Here is a 19,185-nt window from a genome sequence, read left to right as displayed (position 1 = left end):
TCACGAGCGTTGAGCTCTTCCCCCCCTGTTGACAGTTCACGAGCGTCGAGCTCTCCCCCCCCCCTGTTGACAGTTCACGATCGTCGGCACACTGATCACAATTCTTTTTTTAAATGGCACTTCATATCAAAAAGGTTGCCGACCCCTCGTATAAATGAGTATGTTGTATAAAGTATTATTTATACTTTAAAGCGTTGTTCTTTTCTCTGTAGACACTGGAAGGAGGAGGCGGGCTTTGTCCAGCATCTTAATCAATCACAGTCAAGATTAGTCAGAGAGTGACTCCTATTGGCTGATAGAGAAACTGCAGTTAATCTAAAATGAATTTAAATAAAACAGATGAAAGGAATCTGCAGTGTTGAGTTTCTGTCATACTTTTACATATATTAATACACACTTTATTTAGAATACTAATACAAAGTATGTAGAATAAAGTATAAAGTATGTAATATGTAGTTTAAAGTATGTAGTATGTAGTATAAAGTATGTAGTACATAGTATAAAGTATGTAGTACGTAGTTTAAAGTATGTAGTACGTAGTATACAATATGTAGTATGTAGTATAAAGTATGTAATATAAAGTAAATAGTATGTAGTATGTATAGTACAGATGAGAGGTTATGCAGTGTTGTGTTTCTGTCATAATGTTACATATATTAATACACAGAGTCCAGCTGACACACTTTATTAATAATACTAAATAACATCAGAAATCATCTCTCTCAGGATTAATTGTGTTCTATACGCTGACAGCTGATTGGTCCTCTCTCTATACGCTGACAGCTGATTGGTCCTCTCTCTATACGCTGACAGCTGATTGGTCCTCTCTCTATACGCTGACAGCTGATTGGTCCTCTCTCTATATGCTGACAACTGATTGGTTCTCTCTTTATACGCTGACAGCTGATTGGTCCTCTCTTTATACGCTGACAGCTGATTGGTCCTCTCTCTATACGCTACACTGACAGCTGATTGGTCCTCTCTATACGCTGACAGCTGATTGGTCCTCTCTCTATACGCTGACCGCTGATTGGTCCTCTCTCTATACGCTGACCGCTGATTGGTCCTCTCTCTATACGCTGACAGCTGATTGGTCCTCTCTCTCACAGTGGTGGATTGTGGGACTCCACATGCGGTTGCCATGGCCGACCTGGTGTTTGGTAGTCATGACAACAGCACGGTGTTTGGATCCACGGTTTCCTACATCTGCCGCGAGGACGCCGTCCGGCTGGACCCTAGCAACAGTAACTATGATGTGTTAACTAGTAAACAAGTCATTGTATGGTAAAACTAAACTAGTCAACAAGTCTTCATATAGTAAAACTAGTAAACAAGTCATCACATAGTAAAACTAGTAAACAAGTCATCACATAGTAAAACTAGTAAACAAGTCATCACATAGTGAAACTAGTAAACAAGTCATCACATAGTGAAACTAGTAAACAAGTCATCACATAGTAAAACTAGTAAACAAGTCATCACATAGTGAAACTAGTAAACAAGTCATCACATAGTGAAACTAGTAAACAAGTCATCACAAAGTAAAACTAGTCAACAAGTCATCACATAGTAAAACTAGTAAACAAGTCATCACATAGTGAAACTAGTAAACAAGTCATCACATAGTGAAACTAGTCAACAAGTCATCACATAGTGAAACTAGTAAACAAGTCATCACATAGTGAAACTAGTAAACAAGTCATCACAAAGTAAAACTAGTCAACAAGTCATCACATAGTAAAACTAGTAAACAAGTCATCACATAGTAAAACTAGTAAACAAGTCATCACATAGTAAAACTAGTAAACAAGTCATCACATAGTAAAACTAGTAAACAAGTCATCACATAGTGAAACTAGTCAACAAGTCATCACATAGTGAAACTAGTAAACAAGTCATCACATAGTGAAACTAGTAAACAAGTCATCACAAAGTAAAACTAGTCAACAAGTCATCACATAGTAAAACTAGTAAACAAGTCATCACATAGTAAAACTAGTAAACAAGTCATCACATAGTGAAACTAGTAAACAAGTCATCACATAGTAAAACTAGTAAACAAGTCATCACATAGTAAAACTAGTAAACAAGTCATCACATAGTGAAACTAGTAAACAAGTCATCACATAGTGAAACTAGTAAACAACTCATCACAAAGTAAAACTAGTCAACAAGTCATCACATAGTAAAACTAGTAAACAAGTCATCACATAGTAAAACTAGTAAACAAGTCATCACATAGTGAAACTAGTCAACAAGTCATCACATAGTGAAACTAGTAAACAAGTCATCACATAGTGAAACTAGTAAACAAGTCATCACAAAGTAAAACTAGTCAACAAGTCATCACATAGTAAAACTAGTAAACAAGTCATCACATAGTGAAACTAGTAAACAAGTCATCACATAGTGAAACTAGTAAACAAGTCATCACATAGTGAAACTAGTAAACACGTCATCACATAGTGAAACTAGTCAACAAGTCATCACATAGTGAAACTAGTCAACAAGTCATCACATAGTGAAACTAGTCAACAAGTCATCACATAGTGAAACTAGTCAACAAGTCATCACATAGTGAAACTAGTAAACAAGTCATCACATAGTGAAACTAGTAAACAAGTCATCACATAGTGAAACTAGTCAACAAGTCATCACATAGTGAAACTAGTCAACAAGTCATCACATAGTAAAACTAGTAAACAAGTCATCACATAGTGAAACAAGTCAACAAGTCATCACATAGTGAAACTAGTAAACAAGTCATCACATAGTGAAACTAGTCAACAAGTCATCACATAGTGAAACTAGTAAACAAGTCATCACATAGTGAAACTAGTCAACAAGTCATCACATAGTGAAACTAGTCAACAAGTCATCACATAGTGAAACTAGTCAACAAGTCATCACATAGTGAAACTAGTAAACAAGTGTGTGTGTGTGTGTGTGTGTGTGTGTGTGTGTGTGTGTGTGTGTGTGTGTGTGTGTGTGTGTGTGTGTGTGTGTGTGTGTGTGTGTGTGTGTGTGTGTGTGTGTGTGTTGCAGGCTCCTACAGCTGTGCTTTGACTGGTGATTGGGTACATTCAGAGTCAGGGAGCAGCCGACTGCCCAGCTGTCTGCCAGGTAACTGAGATACTGCATATAAAGTATTAAACCTGAGAGAGAGAAAGAGTTTGAGCTCCATCCTGTTTCAGAAAGATTCCTTGATGTGGTTTTGAACAGGATGTGGAGTTTCATCACGGCAGCATTTAGCTGAGTTTCTGCTGGGAGAGTTCTCCTGATGAGATCTATTCTTTCTCTGAAGCTACTGACCCAGAGTCAGCTTGTGACGGGGTTCTATTTGTCCGTTCGAAACATAGGCTTAGTCGGTTGTTTTAAGCTCCAAAACTTTCATTATTACAGCAACAAAAATATAGCGAAACAGCACAACTTAAACAAACAAAATAAAAGTCACCAAATCAGGCCGTCCATCACTCATGGAGAGTAAACATGCTCTGGCTGTTGCCTTCACTGCAACATTCTCCCGAGTGACCTCCTCCAGGGCCAACACCATATGAACCCATATAGCCCCTCCCCCCAGGCTTACCGTCAAGTTAACCGGGGACACAATTAACTCAAAACCACATTGTCAACATAAAACTCTGACCCAAACATAAACAGGTTAACTACCTCTTAACACAATCATTCCCCATAATTAACAAACGTAAAAGAAAGAAAGAAATTGCATGGTTCATGACATCCTATTTAAATCACGGAAGTGATGCGCCTCCGTCTTTTCCACATTCCCTTTGCTGGGGAGACAGCGGCCGCACGACGAACGGAAGAGAGCAGGACATTTTTGGTGTGTGACGTGTGTGTGTGTGTGTGTGTTTGTGTCGGTTGTCAGTCACTCTGTGATCCGCTCCGTCACACAGCTCTTTAGTAACAGCTGGAAGAGAGGGGGGGCTACAAGGATCTGTTTGGGGTTTGGAGCAGGACACTTCAGAGACATGTTTTTGTATATTTGTATATAGTAAGAGATCTTTAACACTGAGATACTGCATATATCTGATAACATGTACTTCTACCACATCAATCAGTACATTAAGCAGTTATTCAACCTCCCCAGAATGTGGACGCCCGGGCCGCCCCCTGCCCCCCCAGGTGAAGCGGGTCGTGGGGGGCCGGGGGGCCACGCCGGGCCTGTTCCCCTGGCAGGTTCTGCTCCAGGTGGAGGACCGGTCCCGGGTCCCAGAGGACCGCTGGTTCGGTTCTGGAGCCCTGCTGTCCCCATCCTGGATCCTGACCGCCGCCCACCTGCTGAGGTCCCAGCGCAGAGACAACAGCGTGGCCCCCGTGGCCCCCCAACACATCAAGGTCTGTACCCACAACAGCTGGTCCCCATGGCCCCCAAACACATCAAGGTCTGTACCCACAACAGCTGGTCCCCGTGGCCCCCCAACACATCAAGGTCTGAACGTCAGAACCAGGTCCTTCTCAGACTCGTTCACACTCTTTTTATCAGGAGTTATCCCCCTGCATCATTAATAAAATCTACAAATACAGAATACATCAAAGTTGTTGCAGTAATGTCTTCTCTGTAATTTCTTTGTGAAGTCATGTTCGACAGACTCTTCTTGCACTATTTCTATTTTACACTGTTGTATCTGTTTTATTAGTTTGATGTCACTGTTGAGGAGCCTGTAAGTGTTTCATTGCACTGTAGCTGGTGATGAAGCCTTGAATTGAATGTACTGTATATCTCCATGACTGACTGCTGTGAGGCCTTCAGGTGTTCCTGGGACTCCTGGACGCTGCAGACCAGAGGCTGGCCACCAACTGCTCCGTGCAGGAAGTCCTCCTCCATCCACACTTCCAGCCCAAAAACTACAACAACGACATCGCCCTGCTGAGGCTGACGGAGCCGCTGGAGTTCAGTGAGCTCATCCTGCCTGTCTGTCTGCCTCCACCCCACAGACAGGTACTAATACTCACACTGTGTACTCCATGTTCAAAAGACTCAACGGTTGTATCATCACAGCAGCTAGAAGGTCCTCCAACGATGCAACATGAAAATATAGAAGACAATAAAAAAGTGTTGAGCTCAGAAATATTAGTTTAGCTCTAAATGGTTTATTAAGAACATGTTCTCTAAAATCTGAGGTAATAAAGAGAGAGAGAAGTAGGAACATTTCCTCATAGACTTCTCTAAAATCTGAGGTAATAAAGAAAGAGAGAAGCAGAAACATTTCCTCATAGACTTCTCTAAAATCTGAGGTAATAAAGAGAGAGAGAAGTAGGAACATTTCCTCATAGACTTCTCTACAATCTGAGGTAATAAAGAGAGAGATAAGTAGGAACATTTCCTCATAGACTTCTCTACAATCTGAGGTAATAAAGATAGAAAGAAGAAGGAACATTTCCTCATATACTTCTCTACAATCTGAGGTTATATAGAGAGAGAGAAGTAGGAACGTTTCCTCATAGACTTCTCTACAATCTGAGGTAATAAAGAGAGAGAGAAGTAGGAACATTTCCTCATAGACTTCTATACAATCTGAGGTAATAAAGAGAGAGAGAAGTAGGAATATTTCCTCATATACTTCTATACAATCTGAGGTAAAAAATAGAGAGAGAGAGAGATGTAGGAACATTTCCTCATATACTTCTATACAATCTGAGGTAATAAAGAGAGAGAGAAGTAGGAACATTTTCTCATAGACTTCTACACAATCTCAGGTAATAAAGAGAGAGAGAAGTAGGAACATTTTCTCATAGACTTCTACACAATCTGAGGTAATAAAGATAGAAAGAAGAAGGAACATTTCCTCATAGACTTCTACACAATCTCAGGTAATAAAGAGAGAGAGAAGTAGGAACATTTCTTCATAGACTTCTCTACAATCTGAGGTAATAAAGATAGAAAGAAGAAGGAACATTTCCTCATAGACTTCTCTACAATCTGAGGTAATAAAGAGAGAGAGAAGTAGGAACATTTCCTCATAGACTTCTACACAATCTGAGGTAATAAAGAGAGAGAGAAGTAGGAACATTTCCTCATAGACTTCTCTACAATCTGAGGTAATAAAGAGAGAGAGAAGTAGGAACATTTCCTCATAGACTTCTATACAATCTGAGGTAAAAAAGAGTGAGAGAGAAGTAGGAACATTTCCTCATAGACTTCTCTAAGATCTGAGGTAATAAAGAGAGAGAGAGAAGTAGAAACATTTCCTCATAGACTTCTCTACAATCTGAGGTAATAACGAGAGAGAGAAGTAGGAATATTTCTTCATAGACTTCTATACAATCTGAGGTAATAAAGAGAGAGAGAAGTAGGAACATTTCCTCATAGACTTCTCTACAATCTGAGGTAATAAAGAGAGAAGTAGGAACATTTCCTCATAGACTTCTCTACAATCTGAGGTAATAGAGAGAGAGAGAAGTAGGAACATTTCCTCAAAGACTTCTCTAAAATCTGAGGTAATAGAGAGAGAGAGAGAAGTAGGAACATTTCCTCATAGACTTCTCTCCAATCTGAGGTAATAAAGAGAGAGAGAAGTAGGAACATTTCCTCATAGACTTCTACACAATCTGAGGTAATAAAGAGAGAGAGAAGTAGGAACATTTCCTCATAGACTTCTCTACAATCTGAGGTAATAACGAGAGAGAGAAGTAGGAACATTTCCTCATAGACTTCTCTACAATCTGAGGTAATAGAGAGAGAGAGAAGTAGGAATACTTCCTCATAGATTTCTATACAATCTGATTTGATAAAGAGAGAGAGAACCAGGAACATTTCCTCATAGACTTCTCTACAATCTGAGGTAATAAAGAGAGAAGTAGGAACATTTCCTCATAGACTTCTCTACAATCTGAGGTAATAGAGAGAGAGAGAGAAGTAGGAACATTTCCTCAAAGACTTCTCTAAAATCTGAGGTAATAGAGAGAGAGAGAGAAGTAGGAACATTTCCTCATAGACTTCTCTCCAATCTGAGGTAATAAAGAGAGAGAGAAGTAGGAACATTTCCTCATAGACTTCTATACAATCTGAGGTAATAAAGAGAGAGAGAGAAGTAGGAACATTTCCTCATAGATTTCTACACAATCTGAGGTAATAAAGAGAGAGAGAAGTAGGAACATTTCCTCATAGACTTCTACACAATCTGAGGTAATAAAGAGAGAGAGAAGTAGGAACATTTCCTCATAGACTTCTCAAAAATCTGAGGTAATAAAGAGAGAGAGAAGTAGGAACATTTCCTCATATACTTCTCTACAATCTGAGGTAATAAAGAGAGAGAGAAGTAAGAACATTTCCTCATATACTTCTCTACAATCTGAGGTAATAAAGAGAGAGAGAAGTAGGAACATTTCCTCATATACTTCTCTACAATCTGAGGTAATAAAGAGAGAGAGAAGTAGGAACATTTCCTCATAGACTTCTCTACAATCTGAGGTAATAAAGAGAGAGAGAGAAGTAAGAACATTTCCTCATAGATTTCTACACAATCTGAGGTAATAAAGAGAGAGAGAAGTAGGAACATTTCCTCATAGACTTCTATACAATCTGAGGTAATAAAGAGAGAGAGAAGTAGGAACATTTCCTCATATACTTCTACACAATCTGAGGTAATAAAGAGAGAGAGAAGTAGGAACATTTCCTCATAGACTTCTACACAATCTAAGGTAATAAAGAGAGAGAGAAGTAGGAACATTTCCTCATAGACTTCTACACAATCTGAGGTAATAAAGAAAGAGAGAAGTAGGAATATTTCCTCATAGACTTCTCTACAATGTGAGGTAATAAAGAGAGAGAGACAAGTAGGAACATTTCCCCATAGACTTCTCTACAATCTGAGGTAATAAAGAGAGAGAGAAGTAGGAACATTTCCTCAAAGACTTCTCTACAATCTGAGGTAATAACGAGAGAGAGAAGCAGGAACATTTCCTCATAGACTTCTCTACAATCTGAGGTAATAAAGAGAGAGAGAGAGAAGTAGGAACATTTCCTCAAAGACTTCTCTAAAATCTGAGGTAATAAAGAGAGAGAGAAGTAGGAACATTTCCTCATAGACTTCTATACAATCTGAGGTAAGAAAGATAGAGAGAAGTCGGAACATTTCCTCATAGACTTCTCTACAATCTGAAGTAATAAAGAGAGAGAGAGAAGTAGGAACATTTCCTCATATACTTCTCTACAATCTGAGGTTTTAGAGAGAGAGAGAAGTAGGAACATTTCCTCATAGACTTCTCTACAATCTGAGGTAAGAAAGATAGAGAGAAGTCGGAACATTTCCTCATAGACTTCTCTACAATCTGAGGTAATAACGAGAGAGAGAAGTAGGAACATTTCCTCATATACTTCTCTACAATCTGAGGTTATAGAGAGAGAGAAGTAGGAACATTTCCTCATAGACTTCTCTACAATCTGAGGTAATAAAGAGAGAGAGAAGTAGGAACGTTTCCTCATAGACTTCTCTACAATCTGAGGTAATAAAGAGAGAGAGAAGTAGGAACATTTCCTCATAGACTTCTATACAATCTGAGGTAATAAAGAGAGAGAGAAGTAGGAACATTTCCTCATATACTTCTATACAATCTGAGGTAAAAAAGAGAGAGAGAGAGAGATGTAGGAACATTTCCTCATATACTTCTATACAATCTGAGGTAATAAAGAGAGAGAGAAGTAGGAACATTTCCTCATATACTTCTACACAATCTGAGGTAATAAAGAGAGAGAGAGAGAAGTAGAAACATTTCCTCATAGACTTCTCTACAATCTGAGGTAAGAAAGAGAGAGAGAAGTCGGAACATTTCCTCATAGACTTCTCTACAATCTGAGGTAATAAAGAGAGAGAGAGAGAAGAAGGAACATTTCCTCATAGACTTCTATACAATCTGAGGTAATAAAGAGAGAGAGAAGTAGGAACATTTCCTCATAGACTTCTCTACAATCTGAGGTAATAAAGAGAGAGACAAGTAGGAATATTTCCCCATAGACTTCTCTACAATCTGAGGTAATAAAGAGAGAGAGAAGTAGGAACATTTCCTCATAGACTTCTCTACAATCTGAGGTAATAACGAGAGAGAGAAGTAGGAACATTTCCTCATAGACTTCTCTACAATCTGAGGTAATAACGAGAGAGAGAAGTAGGAACATTTCCTCATAGACTTCTCTACAATCTGAGGTAATAGAGAGAGAGAGAGAGAGAGAGAGAAGTAGGAACATTTCCTCATAGACTTCTCTACAATCTGAGGTAATAAAGAGAGAAGTAGGAATATTTCCTCAAAGACTTCTCTAAAATCTGAGGTAATAAAGAGAGAGAGAAGTAGGAACATTTCCTCATAGACTTCTCTACAATCTGAGGTAATAACGAGAGAGAGAAGTAGGAACATTTCCTCATAGACTTCTCTACAATCTGAGGTAATAGAGAGAGAGAGAGAGAGAGAGAGAAGTAGGAACATTTCCTCATAGACTTCTCTACAATCTGAGGTAATAAAGAGAGAAGTAGGAATATTTCCTCAAAGACTTCTCTAAAATCTGAGGTAATAAAGAGAGAGAGAAGTAGGAATATTTCCTCAAAGACTTCTCTACAATCTGAGGTAAGAAAGAGAGAGAGAGAGAAGTAGGAACATTTCCCCATAGACTTCTCTATAATCAGAGTTAATAAGGAGAGAGAGAAGTAGGAACATTTCCTCATATACTTCTCTACAATCTGAGGTTATAAAGAGAGAGAGAAGTAGGAACATTTCCTCATAGACTTCTCTACAATCTGAGGTAATAAAGAGAGAGAGAAGTAGGAACATTTCCTCATAGACTTCTCTACAATCTGAGGTAATAACGAGAGAGAAAAGTAGGAACATTTCCTCATATACTTCTCTACAATCTGAGGTTATAGAGAGAGAGAAGTAGGAACATTTCCTCATAGACTTCTCTACAATCTGAGGTAATAAAGAGAGAGAGAAGTAGGAACATTTCCTCATATACTTCTATACAATCTGAGGTAAAAAATAGAGAGAGAGAGAGATGTAGGAACATTTCCTCATATACTTCTATACAATCTGAGGTAATAAAGAGAGAGAGAAGTAGGAACATTTCCTCATAGACTTCTATACAATCTGAGGTAATAAAGAGAGAGAGAAGTAGGAACATTTCTTCATAGACTTCTCTACAATCTGAGGTAATAAAGAGAGAGAGAAGAAGGAACATTTCCTCATAGACTTCTCTACAATCTGAGGTAATAAAGAGAGAGTGAAGTAGGAACATTTCCTCATAGACTTCTACACAATCTGAGGTAATAAAGAGAGAGAGAAGTAGGAACATTTCCTCATAGACTTCTATACAATCTGAGGATATAAAGAGAGAGAGAAGTAGGAACATTTCCTCATAGACTTCTCTAAGATCTGAGGTAATAAAGAGAGAGAGAGAAGTAGAAACATTTCCTCATAGACTTCTCTACAATCTGAGGTAATAAAGAGAGAGAGAAGTAGGAACATTTCCTCATATACTTCTCTACAATCTGAGGTAAGAAAGAGAGAGAGAAGTCGGAACATTTCCTCATAGACTTCTCTACAATCTGAAGTAATAAAGAGAGAGAGAGAGAAGTAGGAACATTTCCTCATAGGCTTCTCTACAATCTGAAGTAATAAAGAGAGAGAGAGAGAAGTAGGAACATTTCCCCATAGACTTCTCTATAATCTGAGTTAATAAGGAGAGAAAGAGGTAGGAACATTTCCTCATAGACTTCTAAACAATCTGAGGTAATAACGAGAGAGAGAAGTAGGAATATTTCTTCATAGACTTCTATACAATCTGAGGTAATAAAGAGAGAGAGAAGTAGGAACATTTCCTCATAGACTTCTCTACAATCTGAGGTAATAAAGAGAGAGAGAAGTAGGAACATTTCCTCATATACTTCTACACAATCTGAGGTAATAAAGAGAGAGAGAGAAGTAGAAACATTTCCTCATAGACTTCTCTACAATCTGAGGTAATAACGAGAGAGAGAAGTAGGAATATTTCTTCATAGACTTCTATACAATCTGAGGTAATAAAGAGAGAGAGAAGTAGGAACATTTCCTCATAGACTTCTCTACAATCTGAGGTAATAAAGAGAGAAGTAGGAACATTTCCTCATAGACTTCTCTACAATCTGAGGTAATAGAGAGAGAGAGAAGTAGGAACATTTCCTCAAAGACTTCTCTAAAATCTGAGGTAATAGAGAGAGAGAGAGAAGTAGGAACATTTCCTCATAGACTTCTCTCCAATCTGAGGTAATAAAGAGAGAGAGAAGTAGGAACATTTCCTCATAGACTTCTCTACAATCTGAGGTAATAAAGAGAGAGAGAGAAGTAAGAACATTTCCTCATAGATTTCTACACAATCTGAGGTAATAAAGAGAGAGAGAAGTAGGAACATTTCCTCATAGACTTCTATACAATCTGAGGTAATAAAGAGAGAGAGAAGTAGGAACATTTCCTCATATACTTCTACACAATCTGAGGTAATAAAGAGAGAGAGAAGTAGGAACATTTCCTCATAGACTTCTACACAATCTAAGGTAATAAAGAGAGAGAGAAGTAGGAACATTTCCTCATAGACTTCTACACAATCTGAGGTAATAAAGAAAGAGAGAAGTAGGAATATTTCCTCATAGACTTCTCTACAATGTGAGGTAATAAAGAGAGAGAGACAAGTAGGAACATTTCCCCATAGACTTCTCTACAATCTGAGGTAATAAAGAGAGAGAGAAGTAGGAACATTTCCTCAAAGACTTCTCTACAATCTGAGGTAATAACGAGAGAGAGAAGCAGGAACATTTCCTCATAGACTTCTCTACAATCTGAGGTAATAAAGAGAGAGAGAGAGAAGTAGGAACATTTCCTCAAAGACTTCTCTAAAATCTGAGGTAATAAAGAGAGAGAGAAGTAGGAACATTTCCTCATAGACTTCTATACAATCTGAGGTAAGAAAGATAGAGAGAAGTCGGAACATTTCCTCATAGACTTCTCTACAATCTGAAGTAATAAAGAGAGAGAGAGAAGTAGGAACATTTCCTCATATACTTCTCTACAATCTGAGGTTTTAGAGAGAGAGAGAAGTAGGAACATTTCCTCATAGACTTCTCTACAATCTGAGGTAAGAAAGATAGAGAGAAGTCGGAACATTTCCTCATAGACTTCTCTACAATCTGAGGTAATAACGAGAGAGAGAAGTAGGAACATTTCCTCATATACTTCTCTACAATCTGAGGTTATAGAGAGAGAGAAGTAGGAACATTTCCTCATAGACTTCTCTACAATCTGAGGTAATAAAGAGAGAGAGAAGTAGGAACGTTTCCTCATAGACTTCTCTACAATCTGAGGTAATAAAGAGAGAGAGAAGTAGGAACATTTCCTCATAGACTTCTATACAATCTGAGGTAATAAAGAGAGAGAGAAGTAGGAACATTTCCTCATATACTTCTATACAATCTGAGGTAAAAAAGAGAGAGAGAGAGAGATGTAGGAACATTTCCTCATATACTTCTATACAATCTGAGGTAATAAAGAGAGAGAGAAGTAGGAACATTTCCTCATATACTTCTACACAATCTGAGGTAATAAAGAGAGAGAGAGAGAAGTAGAAACATTTCCTCATAGACTTCTCTACAATCTGAGGTAAGAAAGAGAGAGAGAAGTCGGAACATTTCCTCATAGACTTCTCTACAATCTGAGGTAATAAAGAGAGAGAGAGAGAAGAAGGAACATTTCCTCATAGACTTCTATACAATCTGAGGTAATAAAGAGAGAGAGAAGTAGGAACATTTCCTCATAGACTTCTCTACAATCTGAGGTAATAAAGAGAGAGACAAGTAGGAATATTTCCCCATAGACTTCTCTACAATCTGAGGTAATAAAGAGAGAGAGAAGTAGGAACATTTCCTCATAGACTTCTCTACAATCTGAGGTAATAACGAGAGAGAGAAGTAGGAACATTTCCTCATAGACTTCTCTACAATCTGAGGTAATAACGAGAGAGAGAAGTAGGAACATTTCCTCATAGACTTCTCTACAATCTGAGGTAATAGAGAGAGAGAGAGAGAGAGAGAAGTAGGAACATTTCCTCATAGACTTCTCTACAATCTGAGGTAATAAAGAGAGAAGTAGGAATATTTCCTCAAAGACTTCTCTAAAATCTGAGGTAATAAAGAGAGAGAGAAGTAGGAACATTTCCTCATAGACTTCTCTACAATCTGAGGTAAGAAAGAGAGAGAGAGAGAAGTAGGAACATTTCCCCATAGACTTCTCTATAATCAGAGTTAATAAGGAGAGAGAGAAGTAGGAACATTTCCTCATATACTTCTCTACAATCTGAGGTTATAAAGAGAGAGAGAAGTAGGAACATTTCCTCATAGACTTCTCTACAATCTGAGGTAATAAAGAGAGAGAGAAGTAGGAACATTTCCTCATAGACTTCTCTACAATCTGAGGTAATAACGAGAGAGAAAAGTAGGAACATTTCCTCATATACTTCTCTACAATCTGAGGTTATAGAGAGAGAGAAGTAGGAACATTTCCTCATAGACTTCTCTACAATCTGAGGTAATAAAGAGAGAGAGAAGTAGGAACATTTCCTCATAGACTTCTTTACAATCTGAGGTAATAAAGAGAGAGAGAAGTAGGAACATTTCCTCATATACTTCTATACAATCTGAGGTAAAAAATAGAGAGAGAGAGAGATGTAGGAACATTTCCTCATATACTTCTATACAATCTGAGGTAATAAAGAGAGAGAGAAGTAGGAACATTTCCTCATAGACTTCTATACAATCTGAGGTAATAAAGAGAGAGAGAAGTAGGAACATTTCTTCATAGACTTCTCTACAATCTGAGGTAATAAAGAGAGAGAGAAGAAGGAACATTTCCTCATAGACTTCTCTACAATCTGAGGTAATAAAGAGAGAGTGAAGTAGGAACATTTCCTCATAGACTTCTACACAATCTGAGGTAATAAAGAGAGAGAGAAGTAGGAACATTTCCTCATAGACTTCTATACAATCTGAGGATATAAAGAGAGAGAGAAGTAGGAACATTTCCTCATAGACTTCTCTAAGATCTGAGGTAATAAAGAGAGAGAGAGAAGTAGAAACATTTCCTCATAGACTTCTCTACAATCTGAGGTAATAAAGAGAGAGAGAAGTAGGAACATTTCCTCATATACTTCTCTACAATCTGAGGTAAGAAAGAGAGAGAGAAGTCGGAACATTTCCTCATAGACTTCTCTACAATCTGAAGTAATAAAGAGAGAGAGAGAGAAGTAGGAACATTTCCTCATAGGCTTCTCTACAATCTGAAGTAATAAAGAGAGAGAGAGAGAAGTAGGAACATTTCCCCATAGACTTCTCTATAATCTGAGTTAATAAGGAGAGAAAGAGGTAGGAACATTTCCTCATAGACTTCTAAACAATCTGAGGTAATAACGAGAGAGAGAAGTAGGAATATTTCTTCATAGACTTCTATACAATCTGAGGTAATAAAGAGAGAGAGAAGTAGGAACATTTCCTCATAGACTTCTCTACAATCTGAGGTAATAAAGAGAGAGAGAAGTAGGAACATTTCCTCATATACTTCTACACAATCTGAGGTAATAAAGAGAGAGAGAAGTAGGAACATTTCCCCATAGACTTCTCTAAGATCTGAGGTAATAAAGAGAGAGAGAGAAGTAGAAACATTTCCTCATAGACTTCTCTACAATCTGAGGTAATAACGAGAGAGAGAAGTAGGAATATTTCTTCATAGACTTCTATACAATCTGAGGTAATAAAGAGAGAGAGAAGTAGGAACATTTCCTCATAGACTTCTCTACAATCTGAGGTAATAAAGAGAGAAGTAGGAACATTTCCTCATAGACTTCTCTACAATCTGAGGTAATAGAGAGAGAGAGAAGTAGGAACATTTCCTCAAAGACTTCTCTAAAATCTGAGGTAATAGAGAGAGAGAGAGAAGTAGGAACATTTCCTCATAGACTTCTCTCCAATCTGAGGTAATAAAGAGAGAGAGAAGTAGGAACATTTCCTCATAGACTTCTACACAATCTGAGGTAATAAAGAGAGAGAGAGAAGTAGGAACATTTCCTCATAGATTTCTACACAATCTGAGGTAATAAAGAGAGAGAGAAATAGGAACATTTCCTCATAGACTTCTACACAATCTGAGGTAATAAAGAGAGAGAGAAGTAGGAACATTTCCTCATAGACTTCTCTACAATCTGAGGTAATAACGAGAGAGAGAAGTAGGAACATTTCCTCATAGACTTCTCTACAATCTGAGGTAATAACGAGAGAGAGAAGTAGGAACATTTCCTCATAGACTTCTCTACAATCTGAGGTAATAGAGAGAGAGAGAAGTAGGAATACTTCCTCATAGATTTCTATACAATCTGATTTGATAAAGAGAGAGAGAACCAGGAACATTTCCTCATAGACTTCTCTACAATCTGAGGTAATAAAGAGAGAAGTAGGAACATTTCCTCAAAGACTTCTCAAAAATCTGAGGTAATAAAGAGAGAGAGAAGTAGGAACATTTCCTCATATACTTCTCTACAATCTGAGGTAATAAAGAGAGAGAGAAGTAGGAACATTTCCTCATATACTTCTCTACAATCTGAGGTAATAAAGAAAGAGAGAGAAGTAGGAACATTTCCTCATAGACTTCTCTACAATCTGAGGTAATAAAGAGAGAGAGAAGTAGGAACATTTCCTCAAATACTTCTCTACAATCTGAGGTAATAAAGAGAGAGAGAAGTAGGAACATTTCCTCAAAGACTTCTCTAAAATCTGAGGTAATAAAGAGAGAGAGAAGTAGGAACATTTCCTCATAGACTTCTATACAATCTGAGGTAATAAAGAGAGAGAGAAGTAGGAACATTTCCTCATAGACTTCTCTACAATCTGAGGTAATAGAGAGAGAGAGAAGTAGGAATACTTCCTCATAGATTTCTATACAATCTGATTTGATAAAGAGAGAGAGAACCAGGAACATTTCCTCATAGACTTCTCTACAATCTGAGGTAATAAAGAGAGAAGTAGGAACATTTCCTCAAAGACTTCTCTACAATCTGAGGTAATAAAGAGAGAGAGAAGTAGGAACATTTCCTCATATACTTCTCTACAATCTGAGGTAATAAAGAAAGAGAGAGAAGTAGGAACATTTCCTCATAGACTTCTCTACAATCTGAGGTAATAAAGAGAGAGAGAAGTAGGAACATTTCCTCAAATACTTCTCTACAATCTGAGGTAATAAAGAGAGAGAGAAGTAGGAACATTTCCTCAAAGACTTCTCTAAAATCTGAGGTAATAAAGAGAGAGAGAAGTAGGAACATTTCCTCATAGACTTCTCTACAATCTGAGGTAAGAAAGAGAGAGAGAAGTAGGAACATTTCCTCATAGACTTCTCTACAATCTGAGGTTATAGAGAGAGAGAAGTAGGAACATTTCCTCATAGACTTCTCTACAATCTGAGGTAATAAAGAGAGAGAGAAGTAGGAACGTTTCCTCATAGACTTCTCTACAATCTGTATAAAGTGAGAGAGAAGTAGGAACATTTCCTCATAGACTTCTATACAATCTGAGGTAATAAAGAGAGAGAGAAGTAGGAACATTTCTTCATATACTTCTATACAATCTGAGGTAAAAAAGAGAGAGAGAGAGAGAGAAGTAGGAACATTTCCTCATATACTTCTATACAATCTGAGGTAATAAATAGAGAGAGAAGTAGGAACATTTCCTCATATACTTCTACACAATCTGAGGTAATAAAGAGAGAGAGAAGTAGGAACATTTCCTCATAGACTTCTACACAATCTAAGGTAATAAAGAGAGAGAGAAGTAGGAACATTTCCTCATAGACTTCTACACAATCTGAGGTAATAAAGAAAGAGAGAAGTAGGAATATTTCCTCATAGACTTCTCTACAATGTGAGGTAATAAAGAGAGAGAGACAAGTAGGAACATTTCCCCATAGACTTCTCTACAATCTGAGGTAATAAAGAGAGAGAGAAGTAGGAACATTTCCTCATAGACTTCTCTACAATCTGAGGTAATAACGAGAGAGAGAAGCAGGAACATTTCCTCATAGACTTCTCTAAAATCTGAGGTAATAAAGAGAGAGAGAAGTAGGAACATTTCCTCATATACTTCTCTACAATCTGAGGTAATAAAGAGAGAGAGAGAAGTAGGAACATTTCCTCATAGACTTTTCTACAATCTGAGGTAAGAAAGATAGAGAGAAGTCGGAACATTTCCTCATAGACTTCTCTACAATCTGAAGTAATAAAGAGAGAGAGAGAGAAGTAGGAACATTTCCCCATAGACTTCTCTACAATCTGAGGTAATAACGAGAGAGAGAAGTAGGAACATTTCCTCATATACTTCTCTACAATCTGAGGTTATAGAGAGAGAGAAGTAGGAACATTTCCTCATAGACTTCTACACAATCTGAGGTAATAAAGAGAGAGAGAAGTAGGAACATTTCCTCATAGACTTCTATACAATCTGAGGTAATAAAGAGAGAGAGAAGTAGGAACATTTCCTCATATACTTCTATACAATCTGAGGTAAAAAAGATAGAGAGAGAGAGATGTAGGAACATTTCCTCATATACTTCTATACAATCTGAGGTAATAAAGAGAGAGAGAAGTAGGAACATTTCCTCATATACTTCTACACAATCTGAGGTAATAAAGAGAGAGAGAGAGAAGTAGAAACATTTCCTCATAGACTTCTCTACAATCTGAGGTAAGAAAGAGAGAGAGAAGTAGGAACATTTCCTCATAGACTTCTCTACAATCTGAGGTAATAAAGAGAGAGAGAGAGAAGAAGGAACATTTCCTCATAGACTTCTATACAATCTGAGGTAATAAAGAGAGAGAGAGAGAAGAAGGAACATTTCCTCATAGACTTCTATACAATCTGAGGTAATAAAAAGAGAGAGAAGTAGGAACATTTCCTCATAGACTTCTATACAATCTGAGGTAATAAAGAGAGAGAGAAGTAGGAACATTTCCTCATATACTTCTATACAATCTGAGGTAAAAAAGATAGAGAGAGAGAGATGTAGGAACATTTCCTCATATACTTCTATACAATCTGAGGTAAGAAAGAGAGAGACAAGTAGGAATATTTCCCTATAGACTTCTCTACAATCTGAGGTAATAAAGAGAGAGAGAGAGAAGAAGGAACATTTCCTCATAGACTTCTCTACAATCTGAGGTAATAAAGAGAGAGAGAGAGAAGAAGGAACATTTCCTCATAGACTTCTATACAATCTGAGGTAATAAAGAGAGAGAGAAGTAGGAACATTTCCTCATAGACTTCTCTACAATCTGAGGTAATAAAGAGAGAGACAAGTAGGAATATTTCCCCATAGACTTCTCTACAATCTGAGGTAATAAAGAGAGAGAGAAGTAGGAACATTTCCTCATAGACTTCTCTACAATCTGAGGTAATAACGAGAGAGAGAAGTAGCAACATTTCCTCATAGACTTCTCTACAATCTGAGGTAATAGAGAGAGAGAGAGAGAGAAGTAGGAACATTTCCTCATAGACTTCTCTACAATCTGAGGTAATAAAGAGAGAAGTAGGAACATTTCCTCAAAGACTTCTCTAAAATCTGAGGTAATAAAGAGAGAGAGAAGTAGGAACATTTCCTCATATACTTCTATACAATCTGAGGTAATAAAGAGAGAGAGAAGTAGGAACATTTCCTCATATACTTCTATACAATCTGATTTGATAAAGAGAGAGAGAAGCAGGAACATTTCCTCATAGACTTCTCTACAATCTGAGGTAATAAAGAGAGAAGTAGGAACATTTCCTCATAGACTTCTCTACAATCTGAGGTAATAAAGAGAGAGAGAAGTAGGAACATTTCCTCATATACTTCTATACAATCTGAGGTAATAAAGAGAAAGAGAGAAGTAGGAACATTTCCTCATAGACTTCTCTACAATCTGAGGTAAGAAAGAGAGAGAGAAGTCGGAACATTTCCTCATAGACTTCTCTACAATCTGAGGTAATAAAGAGAGAGAGAGAGAAGTAGGAACATTTCCCCATAGACTTCTCTATAATCTGAGTTAATAAGGAGAGAGAGAAGTAGGAACATTTCCTCATATACTTCTCTACAATCTGAGGTTATAGAGAGAGAGAAGTAGGAACATTTCCTCATAGA

General features: G+C 37.5%; 1 protein-coding gene across 1 annotated transcript in view; it reads left to right on the top strand.

Annotated features, from left to right (window-relative positions):
* masp1 (MBL associated serine protease 1) overlaps positions 1–19,185 on the top strand; it is a 70,534-nt gene that overhangs the window by 20,786 nt on the left and 30,563 nt on the right. The window contains exons 9-12 of the mRNA XM_079676628.1: positions 1,110–1,244; positions 3,046–3,123; positions 4,109–4,356; positions 4,772–4,960. Of these exons, the coding sequence (XP_079532754.1) occupies positions 1,110–1,244; positions 3,046–3,123; positions 4,109–4,356; positions 4,772–4,960 (650 nt within the window). The remainder of the gene's footprint in view (positions 1–1,109; positions 1,245–3,045; positions 3,124–4,108; positions 4,357–4,771; positions 4,961–19,185) is intronic.

This window comes from Notothenia rossii, assembly GCF_949606895.1.
Source record: "Notothenia rossii genome assembly, chromosome: 4".
NCBI classification, from domain to species: domain Eukaryota; kingdom Metazoa; phylum Chordata; class Actinopteri; order Perciformes; family Nototheniidae; genus Notothenia; species Notothenia rossii.
Note: the sequence above shows the minus strand (reverse complement) of the source record. Positions and strands in the feature narration are given on the sequence as shown.